This window comes from Hyperolius riggenbachi, chromosome 1 (assembly GCF_040937935.1).
Source record: "Hyperolius riggenbachi isolate aHypRig1 chromosome 1, aHypRig1.pri, whole genome shotgun sequence".
NCBI lineage: Eukaryota > Metazoa > Chordata > Amphibia > Anura > Hyperoliidae > Hyperolius > Hyperolius riggenbachi.
Genome location: NC_090646.1, coordinates 429,734,636 through 429,753,564, shown reverse-complemented (window position 1 = coordinate 429,753,564; position 18,929 = coordinate 429,734,636). Strand labels below are relative to the sequence as shown.

The window sequence follows — 18,929 nt, the reverse complement described above, 5'->3', positions numbered from 1 at the left end:
TTTCATTTTTTTTTTTCTTTTGTGATTGTGCCCCCTCCTTTGTGCTCCCGTGGCTGTAGGCATTTTGAGCATGCACAGTTTGTGAAATTTGCAATGGAGGTGGGTACCAGGGCAGTGCATGGGTTGAGACACAGCAGTGCAAACCGGAAGAACTGCAAGGGACTGAATAGACTGGGGGGGGGGGGGGGATCTGGAGACTGTTGCTGGCTGGAAGAAGCCCCAGGTAAGTGTCAACTTTTTTTTTTTTTTTTTTTTTTTTTTTCTTCTCCTCTCAAGGTTTCTTTTAATTTGATCATAGAAGGGTAGTTAATCAGTCGTTTCTCGCACTTTTGTCCTGTGGTGTGTAGCTATACTTTAGTTTACATTGTTTTACACGCTTCACTGGGTAATCCGGTTTCTTTTGTAGGAATTAGATTCAATAAGAACAATTGAGGAATTGGCAAGACATCTTAGAAAACATCAAGGTATATTTATCAACCCTAATATTTTTGCCTGCTTTAAAATGTATAATTTTAAACATTTCTTTTCAGAGGACTTTACCTGATAAAAAAAGTGTATTAACTTACCTGGGGCCTTGACCGGCCCCCTGCAGGCATCCAGTGCCTGCAGTGAGACAAACCAATCCTACAGTCCCCTACAGCGAGCCAGTTTTCATTTCTGGTGACTGGCCAGTCCCTGGCCACGCGCATCCTCAATCATACTCCAGGAGCGTATTGCACATGCACAGTACGATAAAATCTCGGTGAGGGGAGCGTGATCGAGGACGCACGCGGCCATGGCCACATAGGATCAGTTTTGTTCTGGCCAGGGCACAGAATGCCTGCAGGGGGCTGGTAAAAGCCCTAGGTAAGATTAAACGCTTTATGTGAGCGAGGTGGAAAAAAAATTACTCAGCAGCAGCTTATGCAGTTTTGATACCCACATGTATTTAGAAGTAGCAGGAAAACTCTTGAATTTGCTGTGTGATCAGTAAGCAAATGGATTATGTAGTGTTAGTAAGGTCATGAAAAGGATTAACAGAGGGAATCCTAATGTGATGCTGACTTAAACTTGGGCATCCTAAAGAGCAATTACACAATTGGGAGGCTGTTGAAAATCTAGTCAGATTTTACTAAAGGCAGTTTGAGACTGGAGCAGATGAATCTCTTCTGAATAGTGTTTACTGTATTTTTTTTGGACTATAAAACTCCCTTTTTGTGTAGCTCTGGAACAGAGCTACACAAAAGTGTAGCTTTTCAGCAGTTGGCTGATGGTGTAATGGTTAAGGGCTCTGCCTCTGACACAGGAGACCAGGGTTCGAATCTCGGCTCTGCCTGTTCAGTAAGCCAGCACTAATTCAGTAGGAGACCTTTGGCAAGTCTCCCTTACACTGCTACTGCCAATAGAGCGCGCCCTAGTGGCTGCTGCTCTGCTCTGGCGCTTTGAGTCCGCAAGGAGAAAAGCGCAATATAAATGTTTGTCTTGTCTATTTGTCTTGTCTTGGAACAAAAATACTGTTGTCGTGTAGATTTTGCTGAGGGCAACTGCTCTACTGAATAATCTCACTATCTCTGATATTTCCAGAGTGACAAATGATTTTATTGTAGTAGTTTCTCCCTCAACTTTTTTTTTTTTTTTTTATAGGACTGAGGAACATCCTACCTATTACCACTGCAAAAGTGCCAATTGTTAAATTCTACCACGTGAGAAGTGGCCTTGAGGGAGATATCAGTTTATATAACACTCTGGTGGGTACTTTAATTCAGCAGGTGTGAAATACGTTGCAAGTTTGTTGGCATAAGAAGGCAATGCTATTCACCTATTTTACAGGCTCTTCACAACACTCGGCTTTTAGCTTCCTATGCTGCCATTGATCCCAGGGTCAAATATCTTTGTTACATCATGAAAGTATTTACCAAGGTAAAGATACCGTGACTATTAAATTGCTTTAAAGTTTGTTATTGCATGGTTGTAAATCTCTCACTTTTTTCGTTTTTTCCAGATGTGTGATATTGGAGATGCTTCCAGAGGCAGTCTGTCTTCATATGCATATACACTTATGGTGCTATTCTTCCTTCAGCAAAGGAACCCTCCAGTTATCCCTGTTCTTCAAGAGGTGAGTCGGTTTGTATAGTCTTGACATGCAGGGTCTAGTATAATCTAAAGAAAGAAGGCACTCAGTAGGCATAAACTTCCATTCAATAATTGGACTTGCCTCCCAATGAGGTATAAGGATCTTGGTTGGTTTGGTTTGCCATTCATTCAGGTTTTTGCCTGAGAAAGCTAGTTCCTTCCTGCAGAACACACCTTTTATACTTAAAGGGATACTGTAGGGGGGTCGGGGAAAATTAGCTGAACTTACCCGGGGCTTCTAATGGTCCCCCGCAGACATCCTGTGTTAGCGCAGCCAATCACCGATGCTCCGGCCCCGCCTCTGGAATTACTGACTTTATAGTCAGAAAACCACTGCGCCTGCACGCCCGTGTCCTCGCTCCCGCTGATGTCACCAGGAGTGTACTGCGCAGACACAGACCATACTGGGCCTGCGCTGTGCGCTCTTGATGACACCAGCGGGATCGAGGACACAGCAACGCAGGCGCAGTGGTTTTCAGACTTTAAGTCTGAAATTCCAGAAGTGAACCGGAGGCGGGGCCGGAGCATCGGTGAGTGGCTGCGCCAACACAGGATGTCTGCGGGGGACCGTTAGAAGCCCCGGGTAAGTTCAACTCATTTTCCCCTGACCCCCCTACAGTATCCCTACAGTATCCCTTTAAGGCCACATACACACACATCAGAACATAGTCTTTGGAAAATGAAAGATCACAGACCAATTTTACCCCCTTCCATGTAGTATGAGAGCCATACCTACACAGTCTTTTCTATGGAGCTGAACTCCCCCATCAGACAGAAATCTTTGCAAGATGCTGCACACACAGATGCTGCACACATTCAAAAGATCAGTATCTGCAAAACATCTGTTCCTGCCAAAGATCCGTTCCTGCAAAATGCTTTCATAGTCTATGATATCTGCAGATCCTCATACACACCTTGTTTAACTGACATTCATCTGCAGATCAGACAATCATCTGCAGATCTGAAAATCCATCCTGGTGGATCTGATCTGCAGATGAATGTCAGTTAAACAAGGTGTGTATGATGATCTGCAGATATCATAGACTATGAATGCAATTTGCAGGAACGGATCTTTGGCAGGAACCGATCTTTTGCAGATACTGATCTTTTGTGTCTGTACAGCATCTGTGTGTGCAACATCTTTCTGATGGGGAGTTCAGCTTAATAGAAAAGACTGAAGGTATGGCTCTCATACTACATGGAAGGGGGTAAAATTGGTCTGTGATCTTTGATTTTCAAAAGACTATGGTCTGTGTGTATGTGGCCTAACTCCTGCTGGGTGCTACTTGAGAGAGCAAGTAGTGTTTACCAAAGACAATTAGAGAATACCAACAATATGCAGATATTGCCAATGACCTGCAGAATTTACCAAATGTAGGCTTTTACCAACAACAAGCAGATAATACAAATCACAAGGAAGTAGTACAGATAACACGTAGTTAATTACAGGCAGGTACTAATGAGTAGATTTCCGTGATGGGTAGATTCTATCAGCCCCTGGAAGGCTGTGTCCTTCGCCGCCGCTCCACTCCTAGCCAGTTTCCCAGCTTCCTCTCCATTGCAGATGCCGATCTGGCGAGGTCGGTATCTTCTGTGACCATGTCACTCATGATCACGTGGCCAGGAGATTTTGTGCGCAGGCGCAGTACTTCTGCGCCTGTGCAGAATGCTCCTGGCTCCACAAACGTGCAGAAAATGCTGACCTCGCAGCAATGGCAGCTGCAACGGAGGGGACCCCGGGAGACTGGGAGTAGAGCTGCGGCGAAGAGACATCTAGGCTTCCAGAGGCTGGTCCCAAGCACCTGCATAATCGGATCAGTCACTTACTCTCTCCCTGTAACTGGCTGTAGATCTCACTGGCTGCAATGCAAGTAGTCTGTGTGGCTGAACGTTGGTCCTGTGATGTAAGTGGAGCAGGAATGGCATGGTCGGCACTGTAAACGTAAAAGACCTGGACACAGGCTGCACCAATAGACATGGGGGAGGGGAGCAGAGCTGTAGTCCAAACACTGTGCAGCAATCATCATGAAGCACTCGTGCTGCTCTCCCCACCACTCGCCTGTCACTTTACTAACCGGACCTTTGCCTGCACCATGTGAAAAGGAAGGTGGGATGGAGCTTTGTGTACTTAGCCTAGCTCTGCTTTCTCTTCCTCCCTCCCCCTCTACAGACTTTGTAGTAACTAACTTTCTCCCCTAATAGCTCCCAGCGACTAGAGTACAAAAATAAAGCCAGCCGGAACAGTGCACACCGCTCCCACCCCATGCCTACGCTGTAGCCTGCAAGTAGCTGAAGCCTGCGTCCTGACTCCCTGCATGTGGTAATGTAAACGGCAGTAGGCGGGGAGTCGGACACCCGCTGTGCGGTTCACATTGCGCTGCAGCCGGGTTATTTATCTCCTGCTCTGCCGCTCTTTTCACTTTGCTTAGGGGCACAATCGGGACCCGTCTCTGTCCCATAAATTGCCTGTAGGCACATGCCTTATGGGAAATCCAGCCCTGCTAGTGTTACACAAGCTTATTTTGTAGCGTCATTAATTTTCAGTACCTGTATTCTGCACAACTATAGATTGAATTACAAGTGCTTAGTCAGCTTATTGGCAGAACCTGAAGTTTGTGTGCCTTATGTGTAGTCTGTGCCTTCTAGCACCTGAAGTGTCTTTTTAGTTGGGTTGGTGGAAGAATCAAATCATAAAAAGTTATGCATTTGTTTTATTTACCTCTTTCCCATTTTTTTTTCTTTCTTTAAAATCTGCTTTATTTTAGATATACCCAGATAACCGTAGGCCTGAAATACTTGTTGATGGCTGGAATGTGTATTTCTTTGACAAGGTGAATGAGTTGGTAAGTTGTGAGGGGCGGTCATTTTGTGAAGTTTGTTTGGGACTCTGAATCCAGAAACTTGTGTACACCTTTCTGTTGCCTAAAGGCTCATACACACATCAGACCATAGTCTTTGGAAAATGAAAGATCACAGACCAATTTTAAGCCCCGTCTACACGGGGAGATGTTGAGGCGATCCGGTGGCTCGATTAGCCGCCGGATCGCCTCTTCCGCATCTCCGCGCGTACCCGCCGCGTCCCTGCTCGCCGTGCGTGTGCCGGATGCGATTCCCCGCCGGCGCCGCTTATCTTCTCTCTATTCCCTGCCATTGTCCCCTCGCGGGGAACGAGCAGGGAATCGGCGGACAATCGAGCCCCATCAGCGGCTCGATTGATAAGCCACATTGCCGCCTCATCTACCCGTGTAGATGAGGCTTTACCCCCTTCCTTGTAGTATGAGAGCCATACCTACATTCTATTCTATGGAGCTGAACTCGCCATCAGACAGAAATCTTTGCAAGATGCTGGACACAAAGATGTTGTACACATTCAAAAGATCAGTATCTGCAAAAGATCCGTTCATGCAAAAGATCCGTTCCTGCAAAATGCATTCATAGTCTGATATCTGCAGATCATCATACACACCTTGTTTAACAGACATTCATCTGCAGGTCAGATCCACCAGGATGGATTTTCAGATCTGCAGATGATTGTCTGATCTGCAGATGAATGTCAGTTAAACAAGGTGTGTATGATGATCTGCAGATCTCATAGACTATGAATGCAATTTGCAGGAACAGATCTTTGTGTCTGTACAGCATCTGTGTGTGCAGCATCTTGCAAAGATTTTTTTTTCTGATGTGGAGTTCAGCTCCATAGAAAAGACTGCGAAGGTATGGCTCTCATACTACACGAAGGGTGGTAAGATTGGTCTGTGATCTTTCATTTTCCAAAGACTGTGTGTATGAGCCTTTACTCCAAACCTAATAACTCTCACCTTCCCCCACCCCACCTTATACTGTAACGCTTCGAATTCACACTTAAAATGTACCCGAGGCAACTTGTGACATTAAGTAAACCATGTATGTTCAGCGCAAAACATAATAACCAGGCTTTTTTTTTTTTTTTTTCTTGCTACCTGAAAGAGTTAATTTTCAGGCATTTTAAATGATACGTCCAGGCACAAACGAAAAGAACAATCCACTTACCTGGGGTTTCCTCCAGGGCTGTGGAGTCGGTACAAAAATCTTCTGACTCCGACTCCTGAGTTTCTGACTCCGGGTACCCAAAATTGCTCAGACTCCGACTCCTTAGTCTAATACTTAACAGGGCTGTGGATTTTGTACAAAAATCATGCGACTCCCGACTCAGACTCCTCAGTTTCTGAATCCATGACTCCGACTCCGGGTGCCCAAAATTGCCTCGACTCAGACTCCACAGCCCTGGTTTCCTCCAGTGCTTGGCAGCTGTGCAGTGCCCTCGCTGGCAGCTCCGGTGGCTTCTGGTATCCTCCACTGCAGATGTTTTTGTGCGGGGCACGTGGTCACGCAGATGTCGTCAGGACTATACTGTGCAGGCACAGAACAGTCCTGATGACATCAGCGCTATCGCATGATCCGCACGGTGGAGTGCACAAGAAGCCGACCTGGCGAGGTTGGCATCTGCAGCGGAGGATACTGGGAGCTGCAGCGAGGGCACAGGACGGCTGCTGGAGGAAGCCCCCAGCAGCAGATTGACCTAGATTTTCCATCCTGTCAGATCAACTCGATCGAAATCTGCCACAAATCGAGCGATAGAATTGATTTCTGATCGATGGCTGAAATCGACCGGTGTATGGGCCCCTTAAGTATGCTGCCATTGTGCAGAGACCATATATATCCCACAGTTTTTGTTTTTTTTGTTTTTTATTTTAGATTTAAACACTTACAAAATAGGTTGAGGGTTTTTTTTTTTATTTTTTATTTTTTTTATTTTTTTTTAGTAGAAGAATAAAAACCATGGTTTATCTCAGTTTTTCACCTCAGGTTCACTTTAATCCTAGGCCTAATCACGTTTTGTCTCCTGAATTTTCTTCTAGGTGATATTTTCGCCACTTGTCAAAATGATTTTTAAACCACCAGCAAGCAAGAAATTGTTCAAAATAATTTTGATAGTACAGTTTCCCCCTTTGCATTGATGTGCAGAGCCCCACTGGACTGCATTACACACCTAGCACTCACTACAGGCAAAGGGGGGGGGGGGGAGTTAGCTTCAGTGATATGTGCACAGATTATTACCTAATAGACTTCCCCACGGCGGTGACGTACCCCCTCGGGGAAGACCTAACGCTAATCTAGTACCGAATGCTAATCTAGTGATAAAAACATGATATTCCTTGTGTTGCTAGTCATACAAATGGTATACACATTTCATAAAACAAAACAGACCGATAAGTGACAGCGCTCAAGGATGCATCCGAACTGCAAGCCTACAGAGGTAATGCAAAGCCCCTCCGGAACTAAAGACGTGCCTTGAATGCAACAGATGCAAATCATGTGCTAATTCTAATCTAAAACTGTTGAAAGTGAATTTGAAGCAGTGAATGCAGCTGGCCACTAGTATACTTACATTGAACTTGCATTGTGGAAAACATGGCAGCGCTTTCACACAAAACGTATGCCTGACTGGTTTATCTGCATTGATGTGCGGACCCCAACAACTGGACTACATCACACACCTAGCACACACTACAGGCAAAAAGGGGGAGTGAACTTATACCTGAATGATTTGTCTGCATTGATGTGCATAGCCCCACTGCACATCACTGCAGACAAATCATTCAGGTATAAATTCACCCCCCCCCCCCCCCTTTTTGCCTGTAGTGAGTGCTAGGTGTGTGATGTAGTCCAGTTATTCTCAGTCACCGTACACCCAGGTTGCCGATTACGATCTACCAGTATATCACGAAGGACTGCTGGGTAGATTGCAGTCGGCATTTAAAATGGTACGCCAGAGGCTGACTATGCACCGCCAGTGTACCATGTAATTGTGCTGCCCTATGCAGAGTAGCACACAGCCAATCGGGATAGGCGCGGCAAGTGAGAGCTGCGTCAAGCCCACCCCCCCTCACCGGCCCACCCCTCTTATTCCTCAGCCACCGCTCTCCTCCACCACATTGGTGATTCCCTCCCCGCTGCCACTGAATGCCCGGAGCACTGAGACTTCAGATTTAGGGGTGACCCGCAGTGGAGAGCAGAGCGGTGGGTAATGGTGCGTATACAGGAAGTGCTTTTCCTGCATACGCTCTGTTACCCATTGCTCTTTTCTCCACTGCGGGTTGCCTCTAATCTGAGTCCTCAGTGCTATACGGGGGGGGGGGGGCACTTCTACCTCGCTATCCTATACGGGGGAGCACCTATACCTCGCTAACCTATGCGGGGGAGCACCTATGCCTCGCTAACCTATACGGGGGAGCACCTATGCCTCGCTAACCTATGCGGGGGAGCACCTATGCCTCGCTAACCTATACGGGGGAGCACCTATGCCTCGCTAACCTATGCGGGGGAGCACCTATGCCTCGCTAACCTATACGGGGGAGCACCTATGCCTCGCTAACCTATGCGCTGGAGCACCTATGCCTCGCTAACCTATGCGCTGGAGCACCTATGCCTCGCTAACCTATGCGGGGGAGCACCTATACCTCGCTAACCTATACGGGGGAGCACCTATGCCTCGCTAACCTATACGGGGGAGCACCTATGCCTCGCTAACCTATGCGCTGGAGCACCTATGCCTCGCTAACCTATACGGGGGAGCACCTATACCTCGCTAACCTATACGGGGGAGCACCTATGCCTCGCTAACCTATGCGGGGGAGCACCTATGCCTCGCTAACCTATGCGGGGGAGCACCTATACCTCGCTAACCTATGCGGGGGAGCACCTATACCTCGCTAACCTACGCGGGGGAGCACCTATGCCTCGCTAACCTATGCGCTGGAGCACCTATGCCTCGCTAACCTATACGGGGGAGCACCTATGCCTCGCTAACCTATGCGCTGGAGCATCTATGCCTCGCTAACCTATGCGCTGGAGCACCTATGCCTCGCTAACCTACGCGGGGGAGCACCTATGCCTCGCTAACCTATGCGCTGGAGCACCTATGCCTCGCTAACCTATACGGGGGAGCACCTATGCCTCGCTAACCTATGCGCTGGAGCACCTATGCCTCGCTAACCTATACGGGGGAGCACCTATGCCTCGCTAACCTATGCGCGGGAGCATCTATGCCTCGCTAACCTATGCGCTGGAGCACCTATGCCTCGCTAACCTATACGGGGGAGCACCTATGCCTCGCTAACCTATGCGGGGGAGCACCTATGCCTCGCTAACCTATGCGCTGGAGCACCTATGCCTCGCTAACCTATACGGGGGAGCACCTATGCCTCGCTAACCTATGCGGGGGAGCACCTATGCCTCGCTAACCTATGCGGGGGAGCACCTATGCCTCGCTAACCTATGCGGGGGGGCACTTCTACCTTGCTAACCTATGCTGGGGGCAACTATGGCTAGCTACATATACAGTGGGCAGCTATGCTTGGCTACCTATATTGGGGGCACCTATACCTGGCTATTTTAAATGTTGGTAGATCGCTCGAGCTTGCTAATTTTTCCCCACAATCTTTCAGGGCAAAGGTGAGACGTAGCTCCTCCCAGGAACAGGAACAGACAGCACTTCCCCTATAAAAAAGTCACATGGTTAGTCCACCCTCAGTGCTGTTTGTTCCTGCGTCCAGGCAGGTCGGCATCTCCCCTCTGGGTGAAGCCTGTGTGCTGGGCTGCAGGTGGATCTCTCTGGGTGGCTGAGACTGTGGTACTGAGGCAGTCTGGCCATGCACCCCAGGCTGGAGCTTTCCTGGGGTTTGCCTACCTTTCTCTCCCGCTTCCAGGGAAAGCAAGAGTGGAAGGCGTGGGTTCCCCTTGGCGGCCTTGCGGCGGAGTGAGCAGGACGGACGTAAGCCGGCGGCCATGTGCAGCGTGGAGCGCATTGCGGCCATTAGGACGCTTGGCCGCGTCCGGATGCGTGCTTTCCGGCGGGTATGCCGAAGGTAACAATTTGTAGTGCCGGCTCATTACTCTCTCTGCAGCTTCCGGGCCGCCACTCATCCATTCGCGGCAGGCCAGGTATGTTTCAAGGGGAAGCTGCGCGGGCCTGTAGCACTGTTGCTTAGAGAGAGTTTGTCCTGCGCTGGATGTGTCAGCTGGAAGCATGTCAGACGCTGAGAGGATTGAGAGCAACCAGGCCGCCCAAAAGGTGAGATAATGGTTTCTCTTTCTGGGCTGATTGTGCTATAGCGGTGAGCAGAGTTACATGCCTTGTTGTGTTGTTAATTATGCCAATACTAAGGCTTCTGCTAAATCTGCTGCGGCTGCAGATAAGCATAGGCATCCTCCTAATGATAAAACATTCACTTTGTGCAATTTTGTTGCCCTATGCAAAAACTCAGTTGTGCATACAGAGGGTTGTAAGGGAGGAGCCGGGTCACTCTGTTCAGGATACATTGAATCCTTTAGAGAGGTGATTAATGCTTCATTGGAACCAATTAAGTCCTCATTATTGAATGCTAATCCATCCACTTCTCAGGTTGTTGTATCTGGAGTATCTGTGACTGAGGTTAATATTAGTCAGGCTGAGTTTGCAGCTAGGTCTGAAGATTCAGACGCTAGAGAAATAGAATCTGAATCTGTTTCAAAGTTAAAATTCTGTATTGAGGATGTGGTAGATGTTTTGTCTATTCATAATCAATTATACAAAGCTGAAGGATCCACTTGATTAAAAGGTGGATGTTTATTTGAAAAGGTCTTGGGAGGCTAGTGCGGCTATGTTTAGGCCGGCTTTTACCTCTACATGTGTGGCCACAACTTTGGAGCTGTGGATTAATCAGCTCAAAGCTAACATACTGGCTGGTGCACCTGTTTAGCAGTTGTTGAGTTCTATTGCTATTCTCATTTATACTGCTGCATATTTAGCAGATGCCTTCTGCTGAAGCAATTAGGTTTCAGCCAGGTCCATTGCTCTAATGTTTCTCTTAGAGCCTTGTGGCTTAAAATATGGGATGGTAAGATCTCATCTAAAAACAGGCTGTGTGGTGTCCCTTTTTCAGGTGAATTGTTGTTTGGTCCAGAGCTGGATTCAGCTATGGAAAGAACATCGAATAAAAATAAAGTTTTGGTTAAGAAACAGAAGACTGTGGTAACAATATTTTTCGTAAGCCAAGGAGTGATCAAAAAGGATGCCTCTAAGGATCAAAGTAAAGGCAGGAGGTGGACTTTTGACAAGTCCAGGAAAGGGGGCTTTAAGTCTAAAGCTCTAGAGACCCAGTCAGAATCCCAAGGGCTCGTGTCAGGCGGTGGGGGGAAGGCTAAGATACTTTCTCTTAGGTGGGCAAAAGTGGCAAAAGATCCATTTATTCGCCAGACAATGTTTGGTTTTCAAATAGTTTGCCCTTCCTCCACCATCAAGATTTGTGATCTCAAAGGCCCTAAGAGATCCCACTCTGGTTCCAAAGATTTTGAGCATATTGCAGAACATGCTAAAACAGAATTATTATTATTATTGATTTATAAAGCGCCAACATATTCCGTGGAGCTGTACAAAGTAATGGAATTCATCCTGTGCCTGATTCTGAACCTAACAAACCTGAATCGGTTTATGAAAAATTTTCGGATGGAATCAGTAAGGGAGTTATTGTTTCCAGAGGCCTTTATGGCATCTCTGGATCTAAGAGATGCATATTGGCATGTGCCGATTCACCAAAAATCACAAGTTTTGCAGTGAGAATAAATGGGATGGTAGAACACTACCAGTTTGTTTACCTCCTGTTTGGGATCACTTCTGCCCCAAGAATGTTCACAAAAATTCTGAGAGAAGCATTAATTCCGTTAAGGGAACAATCGGTTTTAACCATTCCGTATTTAGACGACTTGCTTATTCTAGGAAGTTTAGCAGAACAGCTGAGAAGCCATTTGAATCTGGTATCGGAACATCTCCGATCCCTAGGTTGGATCATCAACCTGGAGAAGTCCTCTCTAATTCCAAGTCAGAGAACTCAGTTTCTTGGCATGCTAGTGGATTCAGTAAAACAGATGATTTTTCCTTCCTCCCAAGAGATTCTGAAGAGAAGTTTGGCAGTAAAATCATTACAAGGGGAAGACAAGGTTTCCCTAAGAACGATTTTGTTAGTGTTTGAGTTAATGTCATCCACGATGGTGGCAGTTCCCTGGGCATTAGCGTATATCAGGAAGATACAGAGGTTCCTCCTAGAAAATTGGGACGGTCGTCCACAAACATTAGATTTCAAAGTCAAAATCCCTCAACTGTGTGTTGTCTCTGCAACAGTGGTTGGAGGAATCCTACCTTGTGAAGGGCAGGCCTTGGAAGGGGCCTGTAGACAACGTAATAACTACGGATGCAAGCGCTTGGGGCTGAGGAGCTCATATAGCTCACAGAGGCTTTCGGGGGAAATGGACAGAATCAGTCTCAAAGGTTATCCAATTGAAAGGAATTAACAGTAGTAAGGCTGGCTTTATTTCAGGTGCAATCGATGCGGTTGCAGTCCAATGTTCTGATCCAGTCAAACAACGTTACGGCAGTAGCATTTATCAACAAACAGAGGCACGCGATTCCTGTGGTTGCAGGAGGAAGCTGAGGACATCTTGTCTGGGGCAGAAAAGAATGTGTCATCCTTGAGAGCTGTTTATCTCAAGGGAACACTCAATATAGATGCAGACAAACTGAACAGAAGCAGGATTCTGTCATCAGAATGGTCTCTAAACAAGGAGGTGTTTTCACAGACACCATAAAACGATGGGGAACACAGTCAATCGATCTGTTTGCAACAGAAGACAATACCCAGATTCAGACTTTTTTCTCTCTATCAACCCAAGAGATCAAAGCCGGAGGGGGGTGAATGCATTCATTCAAGAGTAGAAATTTCCACCTCTCAATTTGATTTCGGCGGTCATCAGCAAATGGAGAGGTTGTCAAAATCTGATGATTTTGATAGCTCCTTGGTGACCGAGAAGGAGCTGGTTTTCAGCTCTCAGGAGGTTAGCATCAGAAAACCCTTGGAGACTTCCTTGCAGGCCGGATCTACTGCTGCAAGGGATCCTGTGACATCCGCATCCAGGCAGATTGAATCTGTTAGTCTGGATCTTAAATTAGCCTTACTCAAAAAGTTGGGAGTATCTGAGAAGGCAGCCTCTATATTGGTTACTAGCTGTAAGGAAGTTACTAGGAGGATCTATCTGAAATACTGGAAGACTTTCTATCTTTGGTTATCTGGCTCTAAGTTAGATAGCTTGTCAGTCCCAGCAGTCCTGGTTTCTCCAGGACAGTTGGGATAAAAATATTTCTGTGAGTACGCTTAAGGTGCAGATTGCTACCTTATCTGCTTTCAGGTATCCCCTTGTCTTACTCTCCAATACTGAGATTTCGGAAGGCTCTATCTAGGAAACTGCCAGTTTACAAGCCATACGTTTCTCCTTGGGATTTATCGTTAGTATTAGGGGGCTGTCCAAAGGTCCTTTTGAGCCACTAGGGGACAGTTCTTTTAAATTTCTTACATTAAAGACGGTATTTTTAGTAGCCATCACTACAGCCAGAAGGGTTAGTGAGCTACAGGCCTTGTCTATGAAAAGTCCTTATTTTCAGGATAGGTTGGTATTACAGACGGATCCAAACTTTTGTCCAAAAGTTAGGTCTAGGTTTCACAGGTCGCAGGATATTATTTTGCCTACCTTCTGTGTGAATCCAAGTTGTGGAAAAGAGAGGATTTTTTTCACTCATTAGATGTTAGATGTGTTCTGGAATACTTAAACAGAGCTGCAGATGTCAGGAAGACAGATTCCTTATCGGTTTTATTTCAGGGAAAACTGTAGGTCAGAGAGCTTCTAAATCTACTATAGCTAATTGGATTAGGTTAGCTATTATAGAAGCTCTCAGAGTTATGGGAAGTGAGGCTCCTGCTTCATTTAAAGCTCACTTTTCTAGAGCTAGGGCAGCTTCTTGGGCTAATAATGCAGGGGCTTCGCCTGAGCAAATATGTAAAGCAGCAATGTGGTCAAGCTTTTCTACGTTCATCTGTCATTACCGAATTGATGCAATGTCTGCACACGACCAGGCGGTTGGTAGAAACGTTCTCCAAGCGGTGGTCCCACCCTGAGGTTGTATTACTTGTTAATCGTCTCACCTTTGCCCTGAAGGATTGTGGGAAAAAAGCAGTGTTAGTACCTGCTAACAATGTTTTCAACAATCCTTCAGGGCAACGATCCCACCCGGGTGTTAATTGTCTGTGTCTGATAGTTGCACGGTTATGGGTTAGTGGAATGTTCACCTGTCGGGTACTTGGCTAAACGCACTGAGGGTGGACTAACCATGTGACTTTTTTATAGGGGAAGTGCTGTCTGTTCCTGTTCCTGGGAGGAGCTACGTCTCACCTTTGCCCTGAAGGATTGTTGAAAACATCGTTAGCAGGTACTAACTCTGCTTTTCAAAGTAGCTCGCGAGTCAAAGTTTGGGCATCCCTGTAGTAGACAATAGCTTTGGCTATGTATTGCAAAATCTCCAGTGCCCGAGCCAAGCATATCCAGCTGAAATGGTCCTCCTCCCAAAAATTTGTACCCACCACCTTTGAAGGGAATGTCCAGGCTCCCTAAAAAAATATAAAAAAAAAACTCTTTACCTGGGGCTTCCTCCAGCCCCTGGCAGCTGCTATGTCCCACGCCGCAGCTCCGGTCTCAGCCGCTGGCTCCCGGTCCCCTTCACTGCAGAGGTCATCCTCGCGAGGTCTTCCTCCACTGAGCCTGCGCCACTGTGAAGTCCACGTTGTCCGGTGTGTACTGTGCAGGTCTGCTCCTTGTGACAGTTTCCTACATTTACTACAGAGCCCTATAGATTAAAATGTGTTAAACAGTGATGCGTAAAGGTTGGTGCCTGTCTTTTTTTCCTGTAAACTTGAAATAATCTAGATACAGAACCTTTTATATCGTGCTTTTCTCCTTGCGGACTCAGTGCCAAGACTGTTGCCTTCTCCCAAACTCCTTCATCTATTTGATTAAGGGTAGAGGGGAGGAGATTGCATGGCTATAGGACAGCTTTCTTTAAAGGATAACTGAAGTAAAAAGGATATGGAGGCTGCCATATTTATTTCCTTTTTAAACAATACCAGTTGCCTGGCAGCCCTGCTGATCTATTTGGCTGCAGTAGTGTCTGAATAATACTAGAAACAAGCATGCAGCTAATATTGTCAGATCTGACAATGTCAAACGCCTGATCTGCTTCATGCTTGTTCAGGGTCTATAGCTAAATGTATTAGAGGATCAGCAGGCTATCCAGGCAACTGATATTTTAAAAGGAAAGAAGTATGTCAGCCTCCATATCCCTCTCACTTCAGTTGTCCTTTAAGCAAATAGCATTCCTCTTTTGCACAAGTAGTAAGTTTTGCAGACTCAGCCAGCCATCTAGTAAAGCAGTTAATGCAAGAATGGTTCATATGCAATGAAAGCCCCTGGGGCTTCAGGTGATCAAAATCTAGCTTCGGCCTAGTTCACATTATAAATCGCAAGCGCTGAGTGCTTTTTTTTTAAAGCACTTTTCCCTGCGCTTTCAGAGCAATTTGTGCTTTTTCTAAGTGCTTTTATCCGGTGATTTGCGATTTTCTTCCTGAAGACAATCAGGAAGTGAACTCTTTGACCTGGAACTGCAGAATTACAATGTATGTAAAAAAAAGCTCACAAAATTGCTTTTCAAATCGCTTTTTCAAGCACTTTGCAATTTCCCTATATATTGTATTGAAGCGTAAACTCTCAGGAAATGGGCAGGACACGCGTTTGCTTTCGGGAAAAAAAGCACTCGCATAGAGAATCATTGCATAAGCGATTTTAAAAATTGCCAGCGCTTAATAAAAAAAAAAAACGCTCAATCTGAACAAGCCCTTAGAAATTGCCACTGGACCACTTTAACTACTTAACGACCGCCCCACGCCAATGGGCGTGGTCGCGGCGGCAGCACCAGGACCGCCTAACGCCAATTGGCATCAAGTCCTGGGGCTCTAATTTGCATGAGATTGCGCGCACCTCATGCTCGGGGGGCGGAGCTCCGCCCCTTCTTCAGGCTCGGGAGACAGACAGCGTGATTGCTGTCTATTTACTTGTACAGTGCTGCGATCATCAGCAGCGCTGTACTGGGGACAGCCGTGTGACACGGCTGTCCCCTCCTGACTATCGGCGGTGATCGGCTGTCATAGGCTGAAGCACGGGGATTGGCCAGCGGGGAAAGGGAGGGGGGAATATAAACAGATAAAAAACAGCTAGATTTATTTTAAAAAAAAAACTTTAATCTAACAATAAATAAACAAATAAACATCTGGGGGGCGATCAGACCCCACCAACAGAGAGCCCTGTTGGTGGGGGGGGAAGGGGGGGGGTAATCACTCGTGTGCTGTGTTGTGCTGCCCTGCAGCTTGGCCTTAAAGCTGCAGTGGCCATTTTCACAATAATGTGCCTGGTCTTTAAAGAGTAACTTTCAGGCTACAAAAGCTAATTTTAAACCTCTATTCTCCTGTGTTAAACAGTTTAGAAGGAAGCCAAAAAGGCATTACTGAAGATAAAAATCTCTCTTACATTTGATGTGTGCTTATCAGCAAAGCTGTTATTCCCAAGCTCTTAAGAAGACGCAAGCCGCATTCCATACTGCAAAGCATTCTGGGGCTCTCCCCTCGGCTGCTAATGAGAAGTTACAGGGTCAAGTAACAATAGCATGTAAAGGCCCATACACACGGGCTACAACTGTTGCTGGAAACACATGGCGCGCGCATGTTGCGGCAACAGGTCCTCCATGCGTATGAGGTGCGCGCAAGCAACTGTTGCTAGTCAGAGCTGTCTCCAGGCGATTGACTTGTTCAATCCCCGGCAACAGCTGTTGCAGCAACCGTCCCTAGTTTCAAGTCGGTGCACTCCTGTGTATGCTAGTCTCTAGCAACTCTTGTGAGTCCGACAGTTCATTGAACCTGCGACAGAAGTTGCTGAGCAACAGTTTCCGCTATGTTGCAGACAGGTTGTTGCCGCGTGTATACAATCGTTGCTTGCATACAACTGTCGTTGCTGGAGACTTTCAACTGTTGCTTGTCTCCGTGCAACTGCAGACATCCGTGCCTCATGTGTATGTAGCTTAACTCAGTCCAGTGCACAGCACTGATAAATCTCCCGGCAGAGTACACTGCAGGAGTCCGCTATTGTTCCCAGCCACATGGCTAATTAATATTCACTGCACACTAGTGTTTTACATTACCGATCTTTTGTGTGAGTGAATCATCAGGAAGCAGGCAGGACATGACGACACATTTGGCTTCATAGGAGACAGACAGACATGGAACCTGCCATGAGCTGTCAGGAGCATCATTCTCTGCATATACTATATAAAAATTCTGTGAAATCCAAACGTGGACAGTGAAATGCATATGTAATGTAAGTACAGCCTATATTTAGCTACTGATATATGTTTATTTTCTCTGAGACCTTATACCTAACAGCTCCTCTTTAAGAGGGGGTTAATCACTGCAGTCCTCAAGTGGTTAAAGAGAAACTCCGACCAAGAATTGAACTTTATCCCAATCAGTAGCTGATACCCCCTTTTACATGAGAAATCTATTACTTTTCAAAAACAGACCATCAGGGTGCGCTGTATGGCTGATATTGTGGTGAAACCCCTCCCACAAGAAACTGAGTACGTACTCTTGGCAGGTTCCTGTCTGTGAACCTTGCTGCATTGTGGGAAATGGCTGTTTACAGCTGTTTCCAACTGCCAAAAAAACATGCCGCAGCTACATCACCTGCCAACAGTAAAAAATGTCACCATGTAATGTCAGAATGTAAATCAGTGATTTTAAAAAGATTTTACAATGGGCAAACCCTGACTAAATCATTTGTACATAACTATTGTAAAAATTAAGCACTTTTTTCCTCTCTAAGGATAAGAAAGAAGCTGCATGCAAGGTGGGCTGCTAGCTGCCATAAGGTTTACAATAATGCAAAAATTTTGTTCTTAGGAAAATCACCGGAAATGACAATACACAATGTGTTAACCACATTTTCACAACCACCTAAACATAGAGATTGCTTGGAAATCTTTCTTCCGGTTTATAATGGTCTATGAACAAATTAGTTGCAGGGTAATGCACTGCAGCTTGTACATCTGCGGTGCCCGGAACATTACTGTTGTGTCGCACCGCAGGCAGGTTGTCATAGCTCATTGACTTTAATGATCACCACCACAAGCGGCGAAGAGTACCGCAATGCATTGAGTAAAAGGGGCCTTCAGGCAGAGGTGGCCTTTGGGGGGGGGGGGGGGGGGCGCAAGTGGATCTTGTGGGGCCCTCTTCAAGTCCACATGTCATGCCTGCCATACCATGCTCATTTTGGTGATGGTGAAGGAAAGGTCTACAGAAGTCTAGCGGTTTGTGTTCTGAGCATTGTCATTTACATATACTCAGATCTTCCTATTGTTTTATGCACCTTCTATTTTGCACCGACCTCCCTCTTATTGCTTAGGTTTTCATCTTCAGCATGCTTTACTGTACTATGCCACTTGCATTTTTGTAATGCATTTCTGTACTGACATGAAGCTTGCCAAATGTCAGATTAAAGTGGTCTAACACCCAGCATTTCAACTTTGCTTTAAAAGATTGCTTACAGCTTAGAAACTAATATGCCAGATTTTTTTTTAAGCAGAAATTCACTGAATGGGTTAAACATGACATTTTAGTGTTGCATTTAGCTAGAAATCCGCTTCCGTGCTGAGGTTGAGATACAAATGTATCTTTGTTTGGAATGCAAATAGACCTCTGAAAAGACTGTCTGGGAAGCCCTTTGTGCTCTCTCAGAGAGGTGTTTGTTTATTTACACTGTAAATAGATACATTTGTATCTAAACCTCAGCACGGAGGCGGATTTCTAGCTAAA

The 18,929-nt window shown here is 46.1% G+C and overlaps 1 protein-coding gene across 1 annotated transcript in view; it reads left to right on the top strand.

The window, feature by feature from the left end:
• The window catches only part of TUT7 (terminal uridylyl transferase 7), a 110,234-nt gene that overhangs the window by 50,681 nt on the left and 40,624 nt on the right, over positions 1–18,929 (top strand). The window contains exons 17-21 of the mRNA XM_068237196.1: positions 407–464; positions 1,624–1,727; positions 1,810–1,899; positions 1,982–2,095; positions 4,878–4,955. Of these exons, the coding sequence (XP_068093297.1) occupies positions 407–464; positions 1,624–1,727; positions 1,810–1,899; positions 1,982–2,095; positions 4,878–4,955 (444 nt within the window). The remainder of the gene's footprint in view (positions 1–406; positions 465–1,623; positions 1,728–1,809; positions 1,900–1,981; positions 2,096–4,877; positions 4,956–18,929) is intronic.